Source organism: Cynocephalus volans, chromosome 8 (assembly GCF_027409185.1).
Source record: "Cynocephalus volans isolate mCynVol1 chromosome 8, mCynVol1.pri, whole genome shotgun sequence".
Taxonomy (NCBI): domain Eukaryota; kingdom Metazoa; phylum Chordata; class Mammalia; order Dermoptera; family Cynocephalidae; genus Cynocephalus; species Cynocephalus volans.
Window position 1 is genome coordinate 125,095,948 of NC_084467.1, and position 22,343 is coordinate 125,118,290.

Genomic DNA, 22,343 nt, shown 5'->3' on the forward strand with positions numbered 1-22,343 from the left:
TGCTTGCCTGGAATAACATATCTTAAGCACATGGCCCTGCTTACTCACTGCTTGGGAGACACACCACAGTACTTACTTCTATTCCCTCCGCTTATACTTTTGTTTCTTAAGCTTAGAGATGATCATGACATTGCTGTGCAGTTTTCTGCTGCTTACTTTTAAGTTGAAATCTCATTTTTGTTTCAGATTCTCCTTCTTCTGTGGTTAACAAACAGCTCGGATCCATGTCACTTGACGAGCAACAGGGTGCGTGAAACAGGAGATGCGCTATGCCCATCCATCCATAGTTTTATTACAGTGCATAAACAAAGCTCTCTCTCTTTTTCACCGCATTTCATTTTGATTATGATCTTATAGTCATTATTTTGTAGACTAAATTGCCCTAGGTGGTATTGTTCACAAAGGACCTCCTTGGCCTATGCAAATTATTTCCTATGTAACTTAAGTTAATTTCTACTTTGGCCCTTTATGCCAACTTTGAATTCTCTCCCTCTAACAACACTGTAATAGATATAAACTATATCCATTTTTTCATTCTGGATATCATAAAATTGTGTAGAACTCTGGGTATCAGGTTAGCATACTACCTTGTTGCTCATTTAGGAAAAGATAATATTCTGTATTACTACATTGCTATGGTAATGATACTGGGTTTTATGTCTCACTTACCTGATGGGCAAACTCCTGATAGCTTTAACTACAAGGAATACAGTTAAGAACACAAGATAAACTTAGAAGCCACCAATCAGAAGGGAAAATAGCTTCCATTTCCACTTGTACTTTTTGAAGTAGGAGAGGTGTAGAATCAACCTCAAGCCTTGAGTAGAACCTTATGAGATAGGTTACTTATTTATCAATTTATTACTAGCACATCAAATACAATACAGAGAGGGATTGGTAGAGTAATACATTATGACAAGAATGGGCATTTGAAAAGAAGGATGGAGAGAGGAAGACTATAAAAAACAAATGGATTATTTAGAATTGGGGCAAATAGTTTACTGTCTTGCCTCAATTCCCTGAAGTTTTCTAAATGTATTGCAGCACAATATGTTAAATATTGTTAATAATGTTAAGTCATCAAGAATAACTTAAAATGATAATTACTTTTCTCTATTCAATAAAGGCAGATGATCGCCTAATAGATTTTACAAATATTTCTTTCAAAAAAATTTTTTTTAAATTAGCACTAAAGCTGTAAAATTTGGTTGGTGGAAAGTTTACATATGTAGAATAACTCATTTGTCAACAGTAATGGAGAAATTAAATATTATAGTAGATCTTTTGTTAACTATCTGCTTAGAGAAATATTCGGCAGCTAATTTTAAAAACAAATTAGAAAACTTCCTTTGTGCTTCTGATTTTAAATTATTCTTTGTAAATTATTCTTAAGAAAGAAAGAATCGATAAATGAATTTGAGAACTATTGGTAAATGAATTTGTGAACTAAGAAATTAAGCATGTTTTATCTTTATATATTTATTGTAGAGCTATTAACACTGAAAAATAATTTAAGGTAAAACACAATTATAAAATCATATTATAATATATTGGACTACTGTTTAAAACTACTCTCTAATCAAATAATCTTTTTTGTAAGGGTATATGAATGTAAACAGTATATCACTCTCAAAGAGTATGTAGCCAGATTCATATTCTGTTTAATCACATAGAATAATTTTCATAGAATTATATTGAATACTATATTCAACTTACATTGGTACTTAATTTACATATGATTTGGAACATGAGAGATAGAAGAATCAAGGTTAACTCCCAGATTTTTGGCATTAATGCCTGGATAAATGGGGATGCCATTTGCTAAGGGTGACTTGCTTGGAAGCAGAAATCAAGAGGTTCTTTGTGTTTTGGGCCATGTAAATTATGATATGCCTTTTATTCATAATAAGTAGAAGTGTTGTATAGGAGGTCACATATTGAGTGGGCTTGGGAGAAGCTGCATTGTAAAATGTAGCTTTATAATAAGACCTCTGAGCAGAAATGCTGTAATGGTGGGAAATATATCCAAGTTAATTAAATGCTGAATTTTTACATGCCTTTTTGTTCAGCAGGACTACATCTTTTAAAGTCCTGGGGACTTCACATTTCAGGCTTACATTACCTAAAGATAACTTCTGCTGTGAAAGTTAAGGGAGACTGCCTGTTACCTCATGGAATAACCTTCACTGGTCTTCATATCCACTTGGTCTAAATTACTATAGTCTATTCTCTACCAGTACCTAGAGTGAAGCTTTTAAAAATGTAAATGTCATTCATCTGCCAGGAATTTTTTAATTGCTTCTCAGCCCTTCACAAGAATCTGAGAAAGCATACCTTGGCATACAAGTTGAACATGACCTGAGCCCTGTCTCTCTAACCTCACCTCAAGCCACTCCCCTCACAACTAAGCTCCTGCCAAACAGGGCTGCTTTCAGTTCTTCTAACACGCTAAGCTCCTTTTTCTCTCAAATCCCTTGTACATGCTCTTCCCTCTACCAGAAATACTTTTCGGTTGAGCAGCTTTTCACCCTTCCAATCCCACTTAGATATCACTTTCTCAGAAATAATATGACCTCCCAATCTGCAGTAGTTCTCCCCTCTTTTTCATTCTATGTGACTTATCTTCCTTCATTGATTTGTCAAATTCATAATCATACATTTATTTAGGGGATTGTTTGTTTAATATCTGCCTTTCTCCATATTCTCTAAATGTTGTTTTCATTCAGTATAATATATGCAGTGCCTAAAATCATATTTTATATGATGTTATATAGTAAAAAATATTGTTGAATGGGAGGGTAACTGAATTAATTGTTTAAGCAGTGAGGAGCTACAGAGATTATTTCAGCTTGAGAGGAAGCATGACCAGAGTTATGTACTGGAAAGTTCATTTTGGCAGCATTACAGATGATCGATTGGAAAGAATTAAGATAGAAAACAGCAAGAGCGTGCAAGAGGCTATTGCAGTAATCTAGGTTAGAAATGATGAGGGATCCAGTCTAAGGCAATAGTGATGGAAAATGAAAATGGACAGATTTTTAACGAACCTGATTCTGTTTTAAAAATTTGATAATAAAGGAAGTTTTTGTTAAAAAATATTTGAGAGGCAGAATTAATGGGACTTTGAGACTGATTAGTTAGAAATTAATGAAATAATGATATCTGGGTGTCTTGATAGGGTGATAAATAGTGAACCATCAACCAGGATAGAGATTTCAGGAGGAACAGCTGATGTAAGGGGAAAGAAAGTATGTGAGTTTTTTTTTTTTAAATGTTGAGTTTGAAATGCCTTTGGATATCCAAATGGAGAAATCTCATGATTCTGGAAGTCCCAGAGAGGTCTGAGGTGGAGATAAAGATTAGGAATAATCAATTTATAGACAGCAGTTGAGACCATGGGAGTGGATGAGACTGTCTGAGAAAAGCAGATAAAGTGAAAAGAGGAGAGCTACACTACCGGGAGCAAGCAGAGAAAAGGATCTAGCTAAGGACACTGAAAAGGAATGATCAGAGAAATGGGGGGCCAGAAAGAATGCCATATCCAAAGCGAGGAGAAAAGAAGTTCAGGGAGGAACTGGTCAGTAATGATGTCTGAAGTAATGATATCAAGTACAAAAAGGGTAGAGAAATGTTATTTGAATCTGTTAATTTGTGGGTTATTGATTGCTTTGACATTGCAGGTTGAGTTATGCTGTGGTGGAGGCAGAACCAGATAGCAGTGGTCTGAAAAGAAAGGTTTGAGCTTCATAAGCTCAATTAAGAATGAAAAGATAGAAAAGAGGTAATGTCTGTTGGGGGGACAGGGGTTGAAGTTTCAAAACTGAGCATGTGTATAGAATAAGCAAAAAGAGTCCTCGTTAAAGATGTCAGGGATAGTTGATATCCCCAATATGCTATTATTTTAAGTTTTTACCTCAAATTTTACCCCATAGAATGGAAAAAATGGAACATTTAATACATTTCTGTTCTGAATATATCTCTAATGATTGTTTAAGCATATTTAAAATTTCTTTTTCATACTTTTACAGAGACACTAATACTTTTTTACTAGATATTCAGTTTTATATTTACAGTACAAAATATTTATTTAACATCTTCCAGGTGCCCAGCACTTTCATATGTTTAATTTAATTTCCTATAGTTTATACATTTCTTTATTTAAGGAAGTTACTAAGAGTAAAAATAGTACTAATAAAAAATTTTAAATTTTAATGAGCTTGCTTCATGGAATAATTTTTTTTCTTTGAATAATTATACATACATTATTGAGCTGGTTGATTGCAAACCAGTATTTTGCTTATTTGAATTTTTAACAAAATTACAATTTGATAAACAAAAGTATATTTAGTCTGAACCTTCAGAGTCATAAATGCAATTGCCTGATTGTCTCAATAGTTTTTATTTTCTTTGATTAAAATACTTTAAGAAACAATATGGTAGGGAAATAAATATATAGAATGTACATTATTTTTAATCCTATCCTGTTGTAAAATACTTTTCAATATTGTCCAAATTTAGGGTTGTGTGCAAATCCTAAAAAGGTGGCCTTTTTTCTGTGTTAATTATGGACAAAGTGAAACTATTTGAATCAAAGCACAGTGGTATGTGTTGTGCATTTTTTTTAGTTTGAACAATATGTTTTAGTGAGTAGTTTTGTTTGTTTTTTACTTATGTATCTGTGCTATGCCTATTGTACTCTAAAGGGAAAAACCCTTTTCTGACATATATTTTTCTTGCCTGTTTATATTATTAAAACAAATTTTTTTCCTCTTAAAAATATTTAGGACAGTAATTACCCTCTTATTTTATAAAGAAAATAAACAAAAAAAGAATCTATGATTGTTCTTTTGAGAAAAATTAATTTTTGAGAGGCATAAGAAAATAACTTTGAGTTTTAAATTTTGGCCATAATTGAAGCAAGGTACTTTATATTTATTATACTGATAATCATTAAGTGGAAGTTGATAATGCTGTTAAGTTTAAAAATTTACACTGTAGACAGTCGTGCATCTGTCAGGCACTCATTTTCTATCCTGGATTTACAGAAATATAAATACTAATTTGTAGGCTTTAGAAATATAAATGTTAACTATCGTTATATGTCATTTTATGTAAGCATACTTCCTTTGGTATTTATAAAACATTCATCTATAGGAGATTTGTAAATAAACAGAAACCAATGAAACAGATCTTACTAATTCTACTAGAGTAGATTGCAAAATGGAAAAATTGGACCTGTCATGCATTAAATATATTATTTCCTTAAGATGATATACTGTCATCAAATTGAAGTTTCATTTTAGTAATATCATGTTAATAATATTACATCAAGTGATATTTTAGATAGCCATTAAGTGTACACTGACAATTCTAATTTTTATTAAGTAAATATCTAATGATTAAAGCCTGCTGTATTAATGGGAAACATAAATTTAATGCTCACCACACTAGAATACATGTGTAAATACTATATTTTATTTTATTTTTTGATCAGAGTTTTAATATATGTATTTATGGGGTACAGAGTTGAATATTAATATCTGTGTACAATACATGATGATCAAATCGGGATAATTAGTATATTCGTCTTTGCAAAAAGTAAACTTAATCAGTAGATCTCTAACTTCCCTCCCCCTCTCCCTTTCCCAACTCTAATAACCAATCACAGTTCTATTCTCTCATTTTGAAAGTTCAATATAAACACTGTATTTTAAATTATAGCGAAAAAATAAGTTAGTGAAATCAGACTTCATTCCAGATTCTTTGTATTCCTTAGAACTAGTTATCACTTAGTTACTTGGAAAGAAATAACTGATTTCCCCCCATCCCCAACTAGTAGGTCTAGATTCTTCCAATGAGTGATATATCTGATCTTGGAGGTTAAACCCTATTTAATTTTTGTTGCATATCCTCACTTGTTCTACTCTCCTGCTAATCAAATCTATATCTGTGCCTCCAGCTAAATTGTTTTCTAACTTAGAATTGTGTATGGTAAAAATTACATCTATTGAGTTTCTTTGTGACTGGCACTGTGTTAAGAATTTCACACGCATCACCTCATTTGCACTGGTAACTTACTTAGGTGAATACTATTATTCTTATTTTACAGATGAAGAAACTTACTTTAAGAGATACGTAAAGACAAGTGAAATAAGTGGTAGAGCCATATTTGTATGTTTACTTTATTCAACTGATTTAAATGCCTACCAACCTGTAGCAAGTACTGGGCTAGACACTAGTATGCATGAATGAATAAAGCTGAATGCTGTCTGTTCTTGGAGCATTGAGTTGATTAACAGTAATAGTAGCAGCAACAACAACATAGACACTTAATATCATATTTTCTTTGTACCAAACATTGCTTTGAGCAATTTTTATATGTTAATTTACTTAATCCTCACCACATCTTTATGCAGTAGGTACTATTATTATTCCCATTTTCCAGATGAGGAAACTGAGGCAAAGAGAGGTTAAGAAATATGTCTAAGGTCATACACAGCTAGTAAGTATTAGAAATGTGATTCAGACCCCAGCAGCAAGGCTTTGGCATCTGTGATCATAACCTCTTTGCTTTGCGTCTTCTAATGGTAAAGACAGATGGAGAACTACTCAATGTAAGTGTGATGAGTGTTATAAAAGGGGCAATAATAGGGTAAAATGGGAAACATAAAAGGGTGAGCCTTTGTCTCCTTGGATAGGGGGCCAAATAAGGCATCCCTGAGGATGAGACATTACAATGACATCTGAAAGATGAGTCTGAATAAGTTAGGTGAAAGAGTGAGTAAAGGGAAGCATGAATAGTGTGTGCAGAGGCTCTGAGATACCACATTAGAATTGCTGGAAGACTCCCACTATGGCTGGGCAGCACCATGGCTTCAAGGGCCCAGATTGAGAAGTACCTTTTGGACATTTTATGGTTTGGGATTTTAAGGACAGAGGAAAGCTAATGAAGGGTTAAAATAGGGAGTATGGCCTGATGTTCTGTATAGAGTGTGGAGAATTGATTAGAGACTAAATCACTTAGGAAGTTCTCCTGGTAATAGAGATGTTGACCTGGTGATAAAAAGAGAGATGTGAAGAGATTCAAGAAACCATAAAGATGTAGATTAAATGGACAAAGGGTTGAGGAGGAGTCCGAAGTATAAGATGCAATATAACTCCAGAATTTCTATATGGAGACAGTTCAATAATGGCAATCTGATTGGAGGAGACAAGGCCAGGGTATGTGTCTTAAGTCTTCCTTCATATAGCAAATACACTATTTTTAATTAGAGAATACATTTACTTGTGATGCTTTGTGGGAGGTACTGATAGAGATTAGCAGGTAACTTTTCTAGTCACTACAAGGGTAACTCCCCTGTTTTGATTGAGCACAATTAAGTCGGTGGTTAATTCCTTAAATAGATAAACCTGGAAAAGGAATAAGGTGTGGGAGGGGAAGTGTAGAGAGAGATGGAGATCATGAACATGGTTTTGAATATATTGAATTTGAGTTGCCTGTGTGAGACACCCAAATGGAAAGTTGGCTGTGTTTATAGTGGAGCTCAGAAAAAATATCAGAGCCTAAGAAGTAGATTTGGGGATTTTCTGAATGTAGATGGTAATTGAAGCCATGAAAGTAGATGAAACCAACTAGGATGAGAGTAAAAAGTAGAGAAGGAAGTAGAAGATCTAGAACATCTCAAGAAAATTCAGAAAAAAAAATAAAGATTTTATGAGAGGAGACTGAAAAGGATGATTTGGAGAGGTGTAAGGCAAAGTAAACATTGTGATGTCTTGTGATCAAGAGAAGAGAAATTTTCAAATGAGAGAGTTGTCTACTTGAGTGCTGTTGAGAGATCAACTAAATTGGTTCTACAAAATTCTCCACTAATTTAATGAACATGGAGTTGGTTGATCTCATCAGTAGAGCAATTTCACTGGAGTGATAGAGGCTGAGGCCAGATTTTAGAGTAGGAGATGAAGAAATGGAAATGAGAAGAAAAGCATTCCAAAACAGTAACCAGGAAGGACAGTAACTGGAGTGCAAATTGGTTAAAGGGAGTGTTCTTCTAAGCTAGGCTCATTTGTTTATTTTCATCTGGAAGTCACATTTCAACATATCAATTTATTTACTTGATCATAGTGTATATATGACAGACGAGTTTGATTTTTTTGTTTTTAAAGGAGAATATACCTCAGGAAACAATTATGAAAAGAGACACTGGAGGAAGATTTTGGCAGGGCTTATGTGCCACATGGGGTGGGCATCTTTACTGATTTTCTTCCTATACTGTTCTCCCTCAAGAATGAAAGTGAAATTAGAATAGGAAACTTATAAATAGAGGGATATAAGACTAATAATAATTCTGAAGTAGAGGAAAAGGAGGCCTAGGTAGCAAAGGTAAAATACTACATTTCAACCCATAAATTCTAAATATCGGTGAGAATGTGGAAGCACGTAGTCTGAATCCATATGTGTCCCAGCCCCATCGTTAAGTTCAATTTACATTTCTGTGTTAGGTCTTGAAAAAAGTTTTTGGGTTAAAATTATTGTAATTGACATAGAGATAAGTTTTGATAGTCCGAAGAAAATTTGACAAGAATATTAACATATATCCAAAAGATTATAATATAGAAGAGATTTCCTAATAAATATTAGTGCTGAAATTGCACTTTGTTTGGTTTGGCTTTCCTAAAGTAGTTCTATATTCATAAAACTAGATCCGCACTAGTGCAAGCACTCACTTTTAGAATCAAATGCCTTGCCTTGCAGTTACCTGTATGGTAGAGGGGTGTTCTCTGTTAAGAATCTACTCCTAGAAGCAGCATCTCCACTTTGAATCAGAATATGCTTCCTTCTACCAGTGATTGGAAGGAGAACTGGATATCTTATAATCTGGAATCTGCAAAAAAGTTACAGATTTCCTAACCTATGAAAATGAAACGTTTTGCATTGGTTTAGAAGCTATACTTGAGAAATTTGCCTTTACTTCTATATAAGTCAAGTAAGTTGGGGTGTAAAATTTGGGGAGGTAGTTGAACTTTTTCACTGATATATCTACATTTTTTCAGAGGATTTCCCTATTTTAGATTTGATTTTTAAAAATATTTGGTATAATAGAATAAGGAATATTAATTATATAGCAGAACATTATTATATAATAGAAAATTCCTTAGGTAAAGAATATATTATTTTTATATGTTCAATAGGTTATCTAAGCTACTACAGTTTATTATTGTATGATTGTACAGTTATAATAGTGACCCAGCAAGAGAGAAAACTGTTGGGCATAGTGGTTCTAAACAAATTATTGTTGCCATATCCTAGTTAATTATCTTCATTTTGAAGACTTTGAATTTACTCATAGGGTAGATCTTCAGGGGTATCCTAGCTAGAAATCTGAACATCCACATCAATATTTAGATATTTAGGTCATATCAGTATTTAGATCAATATTTAAATATACAAAACTAGTTACCAAGATAGCATATTTTGTACTACTATAATCACAATTTTTTGGTATGTTTTTTAGAACCACTAATGATTATAATTTCATAGTGGAAATGCACAGATTAAATTACTTGAAAAGGACGTATTACAAAAAATATCTTGTTCTTATGTCAAAGACTTGGAAGATAATTAAATATGAATATAGTTCAAAGAAGTTGCTTTCAAATTATATTACAGCCCATTCTGAAATTTTTTCCTGAGCCAAAGCACTAGTCTGAAAGGGGTCTAGTACTATTTCTGGAAAGAATCTTTTAAATTTGATTTCCTGAATCTCATGGTACGGACTTTTTCACTTCTAACCCCCCAAAATAAAGTCCTTTGCAGTATATTGCCTTGATTTTTATGTAGTTTTTGCTGTGATTCTGAAGCATGTGTCTTAAATAAGCAATAGTTAGCCTTGATAGAGACCACACTAAACAGTTAGTATCAATTGTTTTTAATAATTATAATTACTAAGCAATATAGAATGGCCGTGTAAAACCTTAGCAGTGTTGAATAAGTTGAATAACCCCACTACATTGCACATGTGCTGAGTGCACCACAAAATATTCTCCTACAATGTTTTTAGAAGGAGAAGCAACAGTTCAATCTCCAAATGCCCTAGAAGAAGATACAATGTAGTCTTCCAGTACTCTGATGCCAAACTGACAATTTTGGCTGTCAGAAGTTTTATCAGTTATATTAATGTTGATATGAATTGAAGAATAACACCACCAAGATTTGATATTTCTTAATTAAAATAGTTACTTATTTAAGCAATCTTATTTTCTTCCTTGTGTTCAGATTAGTTCCAATATAGTATAGTAAGTAGGAATTTCATATAAAAGGAAACCTGTGTAATTAGAGGAAAAAATCCAACTTATTATCATCAGTTTCATCGTCTGTAAAATCGAGATGATAATACCTGCTACAAAGATTATTAAGAGCAGTAACACTAACACACATATCTTGGTACACGGTAATGCTCAATAAATTGCAGTTATTATAATGGTGCTTTCTACATAAAGCCATTGTGTGTTTAGGTGAAGTTCTAAACTCTAAATCTTTTAAGTAAAAATCTACTTGTTAAGCAAGATATTTTAATAATATGTGTCTGTGTTATGTAAGACTTTGAATGTGTTTGCTGAACCAACTTTAAAACATACAGCAAGTTTAAATTTAAATGGTTACAATTTTTTTTTTCAAATAAAGTTAAAATATTGAATTTTTTACATCTTTAAAGTAGATTTTTCATAAACATTTGTAGCTTAAATTATGCATTTTGTCACAAATAAGTGGCGAATGCATTTATTAGTAGCCCGGGGGTTTACAATCCTAAGAAAAATTCAAACTGATAGGTTGTATATGATCAAGAAGAGGAGGATTAAACTAGGAAAAGTAGAATGGAATAAAGCCTAGGAAATGAATTCTAAATCTCGGATATATACTTCCGTTAATACTGCAATTGAAGAAACCAGGTTCTGCATTGTGTATTGTTTCTGCCAGAGACACTATATTTATGAGCAGGCTACAAGGAAATAGACTGAGGGATCTGAAGTTGTTGTAACTAACAGAAGAGTCTATTATAGCAATGGGCCAATATTACATAAGACTAATGCACTCATTGACAACTGAAGTTAACAAATTCTATCAACTATTATCATTTTATGATTAAATGAATACTACCATATTTTACATGATTTACAATATGTAGATTATATTCCCAGGAGATTAAATAAGAACTGTGTTAGTAGATATCTTAGAAAGAAAGTTTCGATTGTCATTGATCATCTTATTAAATAAAATGTTTTCTGCTCTGTTCGACCTCTTAATAGATCTTTACTATATTCCTGTAGTTATAGCATGTAAATATCTATAACTGTCTCTTTAATTTTTCTCAAAAGGAAAGTTTTGATATAGCAGTTAAATTCCACAAAGCTTCTTGCAACTTATGCTTCTAACCAAGATAGGTCTAAGAAATTCAAATCCTGCATTTCTCTCACACCTACTTTTGTTTTCTATTTCTTCTTTACCTTAAAAGAAAAATAAATAGCAAACCACTTTATAAAATGTTGTGAGATGTAATGAAAGAACTAGCCCTAACTCTACCTCTCAGTTTCCATGATCATCCAGTCTTTAGCTTCTGTACCCACCAATTCCAGAAGCCTAAAGATGACAGTGACTTCAGCAGCAGTGGAACAAAAATCCAGGAACATAACTAAAGAATAAGGGAAAACCATATGTGGACAAATGGCTAGCAAACAGCAGATTTTTCAAAGATGGTCAAGAGTAGGACAGATGTTTTAAGAGTTTCATTATAATAATTTTATATAAGTTAAAGATCTGTTAAGTCAGTTATTTTACCACGATGTCATTTGGTAAAATGCCTTCTCTAAAAAACTGAATGTAATACTGAACATTTGAAAGTTGTAATGGGTTATTAATTTTTCTCCAGCTGCTGTTTATATCAAGGACAAAGTCATGACAAAAATAGGACAGAAACCAAGTGATTATTACCATTTCAGATGCCAACTTTATAATTAACACTATTATTTTCAAATGGCAATTAATTGTATAGGACAGGATATCTCATGAGTTAGGAGTTAAAACATAAGAGTCGATACTCCTGAGTTTTATCAGCTTGACTCCTCATCTCTTGGAGAATATGTTTTCGTTTCTAATGCAGCTCTGTATTTGAAGTCTTGTTAATTGTCCTCTCACAGGATAAAAGCTAGAGCAGAGGTTCTGTGAGATTTCTTTTAATAAGTGCTCCAACCTCTTCAAAAGGAATGAAAAAGATATGTCCTTCATTGCAATTAAAGTGGACCTAATAATCAAAAAGTCTGAGTAATTTTGGTTTTATTAAGTTATAATTTGTTTTATTTTTTTGTTATTTTTTAAGAGAGAAACCTTATTTATTGTATGGTATCAAGAAAATGATTATATCACAGAAGAGTTTTCTTTCTGCAAGCAAATGTCACATATTTGATTATGTCTGTATTTGTGTTCTCCATTATTTTAATATCTCCCCAAACTGTTATTTATTATAAAAGGAAAAATTTTTAAATCCCTGTGTAATTTTGTCTGTGAATATCTGTGTACTCTTTCTTGGTGGAGGGTGGCTTTGAAGAGTCTATATCAATTTCTGTAGAGTTTCTTGATTTTATTTGCCATTTTAAAAAGATATATAGATAGATAGATAGATAGATATCATGGACATCTCCTATAGACTCTTAAGGTGAAATGGACTTTTCCATAATTAAGAAACAAATGCCTTGCAAGATTAGTAAAGAGAAGCTGTTCATATCACAATATATGATCTTATAAGAAAGACAGTTTTAGAAAATATCAAAGCACAACACCCCCCCCCCCCCATAGAGTATACAGGCTATGATTCCTCTCTAGATTATGAATCTGTGAATTTGAAAGAACAAATAATTTGATAGCATTTAATTGGAGCAGAGTTTTTGCTGAACAACTTCTTATGGAGCCCTTGAATCTTATGTCTCAATGTTTCTGAAGGAGCCAGTGTTATTCTTGATACTCTAGTAACTGAATAATATCATGAGAATTCTATTAAATAAGGGTACCAGTTTATAACATATGTCATTGCATGTTAATATTCTTTGGTTCCGTAATGACTCAATATGGTTCTCAATGTGTGTGATTTCCAACTGAATCAAAGGGAGTCATGCACACAAAGCTAGAATTTGATATGTGCTACTCTGAAATATAGTGTTCCTGTAACGCTTGCCTTCAAACTTTAAATGAGAACCATGATAGATGTGAAAAAGAATATGACAAGGACAACCTAATTTAAGTTTTATAAATTTTAGGAAATGTCATCTTTTTACTGGTTTCAGAGATGTTTTCAAATGTTTTAAACACAATTTTCAGATAACAATAATGAAAAGCTGAGCCCCAAACCAGGGACAGGTGAACCAGTTTTAAGTTTGCACTACAGCACAGAAGGAACAACTACAAGCACAATAAAACTGAACTTTACAGATGAATGGTAAGTTAATATTTTTGTAAAGATGTTCTTAGCCGTTTCGTATGATTGTATTAGATGTTCATTTTTAACACTTCATCATCTTTATGTTTTGTTTTGATATAATGCATTGGCTCTCAAACTTTAGTGTGCTTCAGAATCACTTGGAGAACTTGTTAAAATACAGATTATTGACCCCACTCTCAGAATTAGGTTTGGGTGGGGTCTGAGAATTTGCATTTCTAAAAACTTTCCAGATGATGCTGATGTTGCTCATTCTCAGATATTTCTTCTGATAGAAAATGTTAAAGATGGTAATAATAAATCACCTATCGACATTAGTGCAAAAATAACAAATCTAACATTTTGGAACTTTTTGCAGTTTTGGTCCTATTTTGCAGTATAGGTATATGTATATGTATGATTTTTCTTTCGAGTTTAAAAACATAGTTTTAAATCATACTAAATACACTGTATTCTTGCCTTCCTTTGTTTGATTTAACTTTATAATAAATATCCTCACATGACTACTCAGTTTTAATAAATATTTTACTAGCTGTATAACAGTCCATCAAGTAGATGTATCACAGTTTACTTAATCATTTTCCTTTAACTGGACTGTGAATTTGTTTACCATTTTTTTTTACCAGATGAGGCTTTAATGAATAGCTTTGTTACAAAGCTTTTTCCTGCTTTCAAGATTATTTGTTTGAGATATATTTCGAGAAATGAACTATATCTACACAAAACGTTAATTTTCAAAAGGATCTTGTCTTATTACATTTTTACCAGAAGCATAACATTTTACTGTCTCCAGGCCAATGTTCAATATATTCATTTATTTTTACCTTATATATTTGATCTTAAAATAATTTAAATTTTTATTTGATTAAGGTTGAGCTTTTTCTTTAGTAGTTATATAGTTATATATAGTAGTTATATAGTTATAAATGTCTTTAAATGACATTTGTGATTATATTTTTTGCTCATTAATCTAGTTGACTTTTACATTTTTTAACAATCAAATTTTTCATATTCTTTCCCACTGTCTCATGTCCTTCTGTTTGAGACAGCATCAAAATTTTTAATTTAAAAATTTTAATAGTAATATATTAATGTTAATATATTGGCAGTATATTTCTTAATATATAACATATTAATTAACATATTAATACAATTATATATTGGTTAATATATGTTATATTGTTTTCTAATGTATTAATTATTTATAATTAATATAGTATATTAATATATTTTAAATATATATTAATATATGATTATGTTATCTGTTTAGATATAAATAATATATAACATATATAATATATATTATTTATTAATATATAATTAATTATATGTTGATACATGATAATATTAATTGTATTTATTCAAATTCACTCATTTCCATTGTATTTATGTGTATATGTATTTTATATTAAAATCTTTGATTAAGTAGGATTTTAAAATATTATTGAATACCTTCTTTGTTCCAGGGACTATTCTAGACATTGGAAATATATCAGTGAAAAGAAATTCCTGCCCTATTGGAGCTTACATTCTAGGTGGAGGAGACAGACAATAAACATAATAAATCAGTGTACTGTATAGCATTTTAGAAGGTACTAAGTACTATGGAAGAATATAGAGCAGATAAAGTTGATTGGAAAACCTAGGCAAGGAATAGGCATCATTGAGAAGTTGACATTTGCGCAAAAACTCAAAGGGTGAGAAGGAGTGAGCCATGCATATGTCTGGGGGAAGAACATTCTAGGCAGAAATAAATCCAGAATTCAGTATTGACTGAAGCAGAAACAGACCTATTATGTTCAAGGATCTTTAAGAAGACTGGAGTAGCTGGAGTCAAGTGACAAAAGGAGAGAGAGTAGTAACAGATGAGGTCAGCCAGGAATGTGAGGAGGGCATTTAAAAGGATAAGTGATATTTTTGGTTTCTGTGTTGAGAATATGCCATAGGTAGAAGACAGGAGACCAGTTAAAAGACTATGGCGGTAAGCAAGGTGAGAGCTAGTGGTGACTTAGATCAGGATGGGAGCAGTAGAGGTGGTAAAAAGTGATTGGATTCTACCTATGTATTTGAAGGTACACAGTAAGATTTCTTTATGAGCCCTAGCATTGACCTTAACATTTTAACATCATGATATCTGTGGTCCTTTTTTGTAATACATAATTGAAGATGACAGGAGGTTGTCATACTTATATTTTATGTTTTTCTATTCTCGTATTTCTGTACAGAAGAACTGACTTGTTATAAAGAATACCATCTGAACTTTTTTTAGAAAAAAATCATTAGCCTCATTCTTTTGAGTGCTACTTTTCCTTCTCTAAAAACTGACCATGAATTATATTTTCTCATTCATCAGTTTCTTATTTCTTTGTGAGAAAAGTAATAAGCATTCTTTCTGATTATGAAAGTATTTGATACTTGTTTAAAAAAAAAAAAAACACAAAAACCAGAACATTCAAAAAAGTATGCAGTCTTTTTCACCTATGCCAGTATGGTGTCTTGCTTTTATTTTAGTTTCTTTGATGACAGATGATGCAGTAGAACACACTATGAGCTTGGACTCTGAACTTGGCAATCTGTTGAACTTTTCTAAATCTCAGTTTTCTTACTTGAAAGTGGGTATATTTAATAGAACCTACTTCAAAGGTTTATTGTGAGGATTTAATGAGATCATGTATAGAAAGTACATAGGACTTAGTACATTGACTAGCACATGATAGGCCCTAAATAATTGTTAGCTACAATTACCATCTTTTGTAAAATTGCCTTTTAAATACTTTTCCCCCTTTTCTATTGTGGTATTTATATTATTAATTTATTAGAGCTATTTATTTGTTATAGAATTAAGTGAGGGTAATATCTTTTGTCTTTAATTTGTTGTGTGTATTTTTCCCAGTTTGGTGTTTGTTTTTTAGTTTAACTTATTGTGGTTTTGCTTTATGGTTTCTGCCTCTGATCTCCTGTTTAGAAAAGCGATGTCTTTCCCACAATTAGAGGGAAAGTTTCTTCTTATTTTCCTCTTATATTTTCTATAATTTTATATAAAACATACATATTTAATCCTTCTAAAATTTGTTTTCTGCTACAGTATGAGGTAGAAATGTAGCTTTAGTTTTTCCACATGGCTATTCCTTTGTCTCAGTACCATTAATTGAACAGTCTTTTCATTTCTCTGTGATTTAAAATGCCATTTTAACAAATGCTAAATATATTTACTTGGTTACTGTGTCTTTTCAACTAATGGCTCTCTGTTTTTACATCAGTTTCATAATATTTTAATTATTGTAACTGCTATACACTGAGCATTTTTTTATGCCTATATCATATCCTTCTCATGGGGAGGGGGGAGGTTTTTATATAACATTGGCTTCTTTTTTCCAAAATAGCTGTATATGTCTTTCTGGTTAAAAATAAATACATGTCCATTGCCAAGAAACAAAATTCCTTATAAAAAAAATTCACCTGCAATAATCCTACTGAGATGACATTTCACACTGGAACATAGTCGTCCTGACATTTTTCTCTGCATACATACTTATGTAGATACACAGGGGCCCTTCAAAAAGTTCATGGAAAGATTTGTATTATCTTTTAATTCTATTTTTCCTGAACTTTTTGACGTATCCTAGTACAGTCTTATTTAAAATAATATACATATATGCTCTTTAAAAAAATAATCAAATTGACTCCTGCAATTAGCCTGAAAGGGTTTTTGTAAAGACTTGGCAAAAGTCCATGATAATTTCAATTGTTTATTGAGTCAATGCTGTTTGTCTATAATTAACATTTTTTAAGTTATCGTGACTCTTGTTTCTTTTTCTTGTTCACATTTATTCTAAATTTAAGGAATTTTTGCATTTCTTCAAAAAGTTCATGGAAAGATTTGATTTTCTAATTCTATTTTTTTCCACAAACTTTTAGACGTACTCTCATGTGAATTTAATTTTAAACTTAGTCAGATTGTTATACATTTTCCTCTTTCCCACTCAGTTCTCTCCTTTCACATATGCCATGATTTGTCATAGAATACTCATCGAAGTTTATCTAAATTGACATAGTATTCTGCTATAGCCAAAATGTTAACAGAACTATGGGTCATCATCAGGTGGGTGGGTATTAAAACTAAAACAGAAAACATTTCCCTGTCTTTTTGCAAAACTATGATGATCAGTCACCTGCCATATTTGAACAACAAACCAGAGCTGGAAGTGATCCACAGGGGCCCGTTCAAAAGACCGAAGAAATGGCCAGGGTCCTGTTCGTGTATCTGTTTAAAAATAACCTGGAACAACAAAGTCAAAAAGGGCATATGATCAAAGTCTGTTAAAACTATTAATGATTTGGATATGGTGAAGCATCTGTAATGAGGATAAGGAGGGAGACAATTAATGTAATTGACTTAAAATTCAATAGAGAGACATGTAGAAATACATACTAGGTAATAGAAGCATCAAATCGAAGTGGTCCATTTGTATTTTTACATCTTTTTGTAAAGTGCCTTAGAGTAGTCAATCTTGATTTTTTAAAATTATGTTTGCAAGTACTATTAAAATAATAAATTCTATATGTTATTTGTATTCTGGATTTTTTATCTACTTCTCTAGTTGTAAAATATAAAAATATCCTAAAAGTTCATATTTGTTAACTTTTTGGCGGAACCACTTTTCTTATTTTGATGATAGGAGCAGTACAGCTTCAAGTTCTAGAGGAAATGGGAGCCATTGCAAATCTGAGTGTCAGGAGGAATCATTGGTCCCACAGAACTCAATGCAGCCACCAGAAGAAGATAGTGAAACAAGTAAGGTGTTATTTTGCTTTTGTACTTTTAAAACCCCAACGTTGGATGTCCACCTATTTTTCTATTCCCTCTGATGCTGCATTTTTGTTTCTTATTTTTAATAAATTACTTTTGCTTCTGTAGTCTAGCTATTATATTGATAAATAGCAGGTGCAAAAGGTAAGGGCCTTAAGTAGTTAAGATAGGGGGACACAGTAAAGTACAGTCCCCTCTATAGACACAATGACCAGAATAGTTGTTCATCATTACTATAAATATGTGAGATGTAAATGTTAGTGTGAGTTGTCTTTGCAATTTTTATACATAGCATCAAAACCCACAGTACCTCTCTTGATTGTTTCAGAGTATAAGTAGTTTATGAAGGAAAAAACATAAAATCTAAAACAGGTTATGAGTGGATCTCTTTCATAAAGGAAGTGCCCTTTTTACATGACCATTATATGAAATTTAGTGTCTAGCATAGAAACTGGAACATAGTAAATGTTCAATAAATGCTTTATAAATGAAGGAACAAATGAATACTATTTCTTATTCAATGTATAGGTATCTCAGTATAACAGAGTTTAGAATTAAATATGTGTAAGTCTAGTAAGCAAATGTCCAATTAGGAGCAAAAAGACTGATCCTTGATGGGTCTTACAGTTAAATCCCAGAATTAAATATTTTCAATGGTCAGAACAAAATTTGTGGTAGGATCAACTTTGCTATTCATGTTAGTTTGGATTGTACCGATTGCACGATAAAAGGACAGAAAAATACTCAGTTTTAAGTTTAGATTTTGAGAAAGTTAGGAAAAAAAGTAAGATCAAGTAATGTCAGCCATGAGGGATAATTCAAAGCAGATTCTTCACATGGAGTTCATGAAGCTCAATGCCTGGACTTTGGGAAGAGGCGGTGAGTGGTCCCATTCATGTGTGATAATGTTTGTACAATTCTGTGTACAAGTACATATTTGCATTGCACTGGGGAAAGGTTTTATCAGAATGTCAAAGGTTTCAATGACTCAGAAAGGGTTAAGAATGGTTTAACCATAGGAAGGCTGGAGTGTTAAGTTGTTATTTATTTTTCTAAAAAAATTTGGATTTAATGATAATTTGGTTTATTTCTAGAGGCTCTCGAAAAATCACCAGAGGATGTGACAAAATATCAGGAAGGTACATCTGTAGAAAACCCAGTTCAGAACCCTGTAGATATAGGTGAGTTGTCCTAATCTCTTTTGATGATTGCTTCATATGGGAAAATAAAAAGCCTTAATCTATGTTAGTCTCTCCAGAGTTAGAGGCCATTTGCAAAGATATGTTGTGGAATTTTCCTCTCCTTATTGGGGAATTGGGCTTCACATTAGAAAATGTCTGTCAGCTCCTAAGTTAGGTTAAATAATTAATGTTGCCCACATGACCAACTCTTACTACTCTTATTTTCTGACAGCACAAGCAGATAACTACACAGCTGAGCCATTGGATTCCAACTCAGGAGAAAGGAATGACCTCAATCTTGATAGCCCTTGTGGGGTTCCAGAAGAATTCACTTTGTCTGAAAAAGATAAGGAACCAGAAACTTCAGATCATACTAGCACTGAGAGTGCTGCCAATCAAAATAACACCAATCCTGAGCCTCAGTCCCAAACAGAAGCCATTGGGCCTTCAGCTCATGAGGAAACATCAGCCAGGGATTCTGCTCTCCAGGATACAGATGACAGTGATGATGACCCCATCCTGATCCCAGGTGCAAGATACCGAGCAGGACCTGGTGATAGGTTGGTAAATTTTTAATTAACATGAACTGTAAAAATATGTATTTCTCAAGGGTTTGTTTAAAGTCACATAAGGAAGTCTCTCCATTTCTGACAGTTCCTTCCTCTAAAGGTGTCTCAGTCATGTAAATCCACAGAATTTTTTAAACTGTAAATGATTTCACATATTACATTGTTTGAGCAAACTGTGCATTAAGAGGGAAATAAAATGTCTTCATTGCTCTGTATCTCTAACACTAAATAAGACTTGCTCTTCAACTTACAGATCAAGAGAAAGGAATGTGAAGAATGAACAACAGGTTATTTATGAAGTCATGTTTGTATTTAGCCATCAGATTTCCCTGTACATATCTTGGACTTTATCAGTTTTGTTTTTGTTTTAATGTTAATTTTTTCTGCTTTTCTATCCACCCTGGACAAAGGTAGTATGATAATAGTTCTCCTTTTGAGAACATTGTTTTTTTCTCTGATTTCTGCTAAACCTATTGACTCAGTTTAGAAAATGAAAAATTTGCACGAAATAACATATTGTAGCTACAGTAAAGAATTAAATTGCTAACATGTTCATATAGTTTTTCCATTTTTCATTTTATGTGATCACGATGGTATATTTTATTTTTTAGAATATAAATAAGTCTTTAAAGCATATTTGACTTATAGAAAACTATTTCTACACTTAGTGCCATTATATCTCATTGTAGTTTCTTTCCTCTTCCAGAGAATCTAGTTTTATCTTTAAAATCCTAGTTCACATAGGAATGAGGTTCTATTTGAACCATTCACATATTTCTGTGCTTTGATGTATATAGATAAGGTTAGCAAGCATGGCACAATTTGAAAATCAAACTGATGGTTTCTAAACCCAGGTTGGAGAGCTATATTCTATAATTAAGCTTTACATTTATGGCCTTCTATTTATATAAGTGATCATGTGTCTTTGTTTTTTTCTGTATTTAAGTAGTGGAGCATGATACAAGGTCATAATTGAAAACAGAAGTTAAGTATCCAGTTTTTAGTAAAATGCACCATATCACTTTCTAGGTTCATTTGTTTAAATAAGAAATTATATTTTTAATGGATACTAGACACTTGGAGAAAATTATTATTATTTATCAGCTTCTGTCCTGGCTAATTATAAAACTTGTATGCCAAGCTTGCTTTTGTGGCTAAGGAAAATGAGGTGCTAAGCAGGATTTTTTTTATATTCTAGATTTAGGAGATTTTTTTTAAAACACAGTAGATAATATCAGAGAGAGAGGAAGATTTTGGGGGAGGGTGGATCCTAGAGAATCTGAAAACTGTAATCTTTCTATAGGGCTTTATCATTTACTTATTTTTATAATACTTAGATGTTTCATTTGTTTTAGGGATTCTCTTCAGGTTTGTATCCACCACATAGTTCCTAGCCTTACTGACCCAGGAAATCCAGGTGCTGAACTAGACTAGCAGAATCTTTTAGAAGAGAGATAAGGGACAATAGCCTGGAACTGACCCTGATTCACGCATATAGTCTTAAATTCATACTCTCATGGTTAGATCCAGATTTGAAACCACTCTGGGTCCACACTTGCTTCCTGGGTTTTTTTTTTTTATTAAAAATTATTTAATATTCTGTTTACTCTAGGTATTTAGCCTTATTTTGTTTTATTTTATAGGGCATAGTAGTAAACTTACTAAAGAGAAACAGAATAATAATAAAGTTCTTACCTTTCAAGAGAATTATTAAAAGAGAGGGAACAAATATACAAGCCATTTATAAAAACATGGAAAACAGATTTAATAAATATATGAAATTAAATACAATGACATATATATTTATAAGGATGTGCATAACTGAGGTGATTCTAAAGTGATTAGAGTGCCCATTTCACAATTAACATTAATTTTCCTTTTAGATTTGCATTATTCTTAGTTACCTCTTTACCAAAAATTTGTAAATGGTGAAAAATATTCCCCCAAATTTTATCTAAATAATTTTTATAGTTCTTAACTTCCTTAGCACCGCCTTGATTTAATCTTGAACTACCTATATAAAATATATTCTTAATATTTCTGTACCTTTCTAAGGGCTCTTCATCATTGAGACCACTGCCAGTTTATCATGCATTTCAATTTGGAGGGATAGATATGTTGACTTTTATTCTCAAGAGAGAAAGTTTAAGAAATTTTTGCTTCTTAAGAACATGAAAAGAATCATTTACTAGCTTATAATTAGACATATGATTTTGGAGAATTTCTGTTTCCAAAGAGGCTAAAATTTCTGAAGCTATACTGTAAAAATCATACCATTTAGTTCCTAAAGTCCAAT

At 32.0% G+C, this 22,343-nt stretch overlaps 1 protein-coding gene across 6 annotated transcripts in view; it reads left to right on the forward strand.

Annotated features, from left to right (window-relative positions):
- DCAF6 (DDB1 and CUL4 associated factor 6) overlaps positions 1-22,343 on the forward strand; it is a 121,059-nt gene that overhangs the window by 67,200 nt on the left and 31,516 nt on the right. For 4 of the 6 annotated variants that reach the window (XM_063104689.1, XM_063104691.1, XM_063104690.1 and 1 more), the window contains 5 exons: positions 187-246; positions 13,370-13,487; positions 18,167-18,282; positions 19,392-19,478; positions 19,711-20,038. In XM_063104689.1, coding sequence (XP_062960759.1) covers positions 187-246; positions 13,370-13,487; positions 18,167-18,282; positions 19,392-19,478; positions 19,711-20,038 — 709 coding nt within the window. The remainder of the gene's footprint in view (positions 1-186; positions 247-13,369; positions 13,488-18,166; positions 18,283-19,391; positions 19,479-19,710; positions 20,039-22,343) is intronic. The other 2 variants (XM_063104693.1, XM_063104694.1) reach the window with 1 other exon arrangement.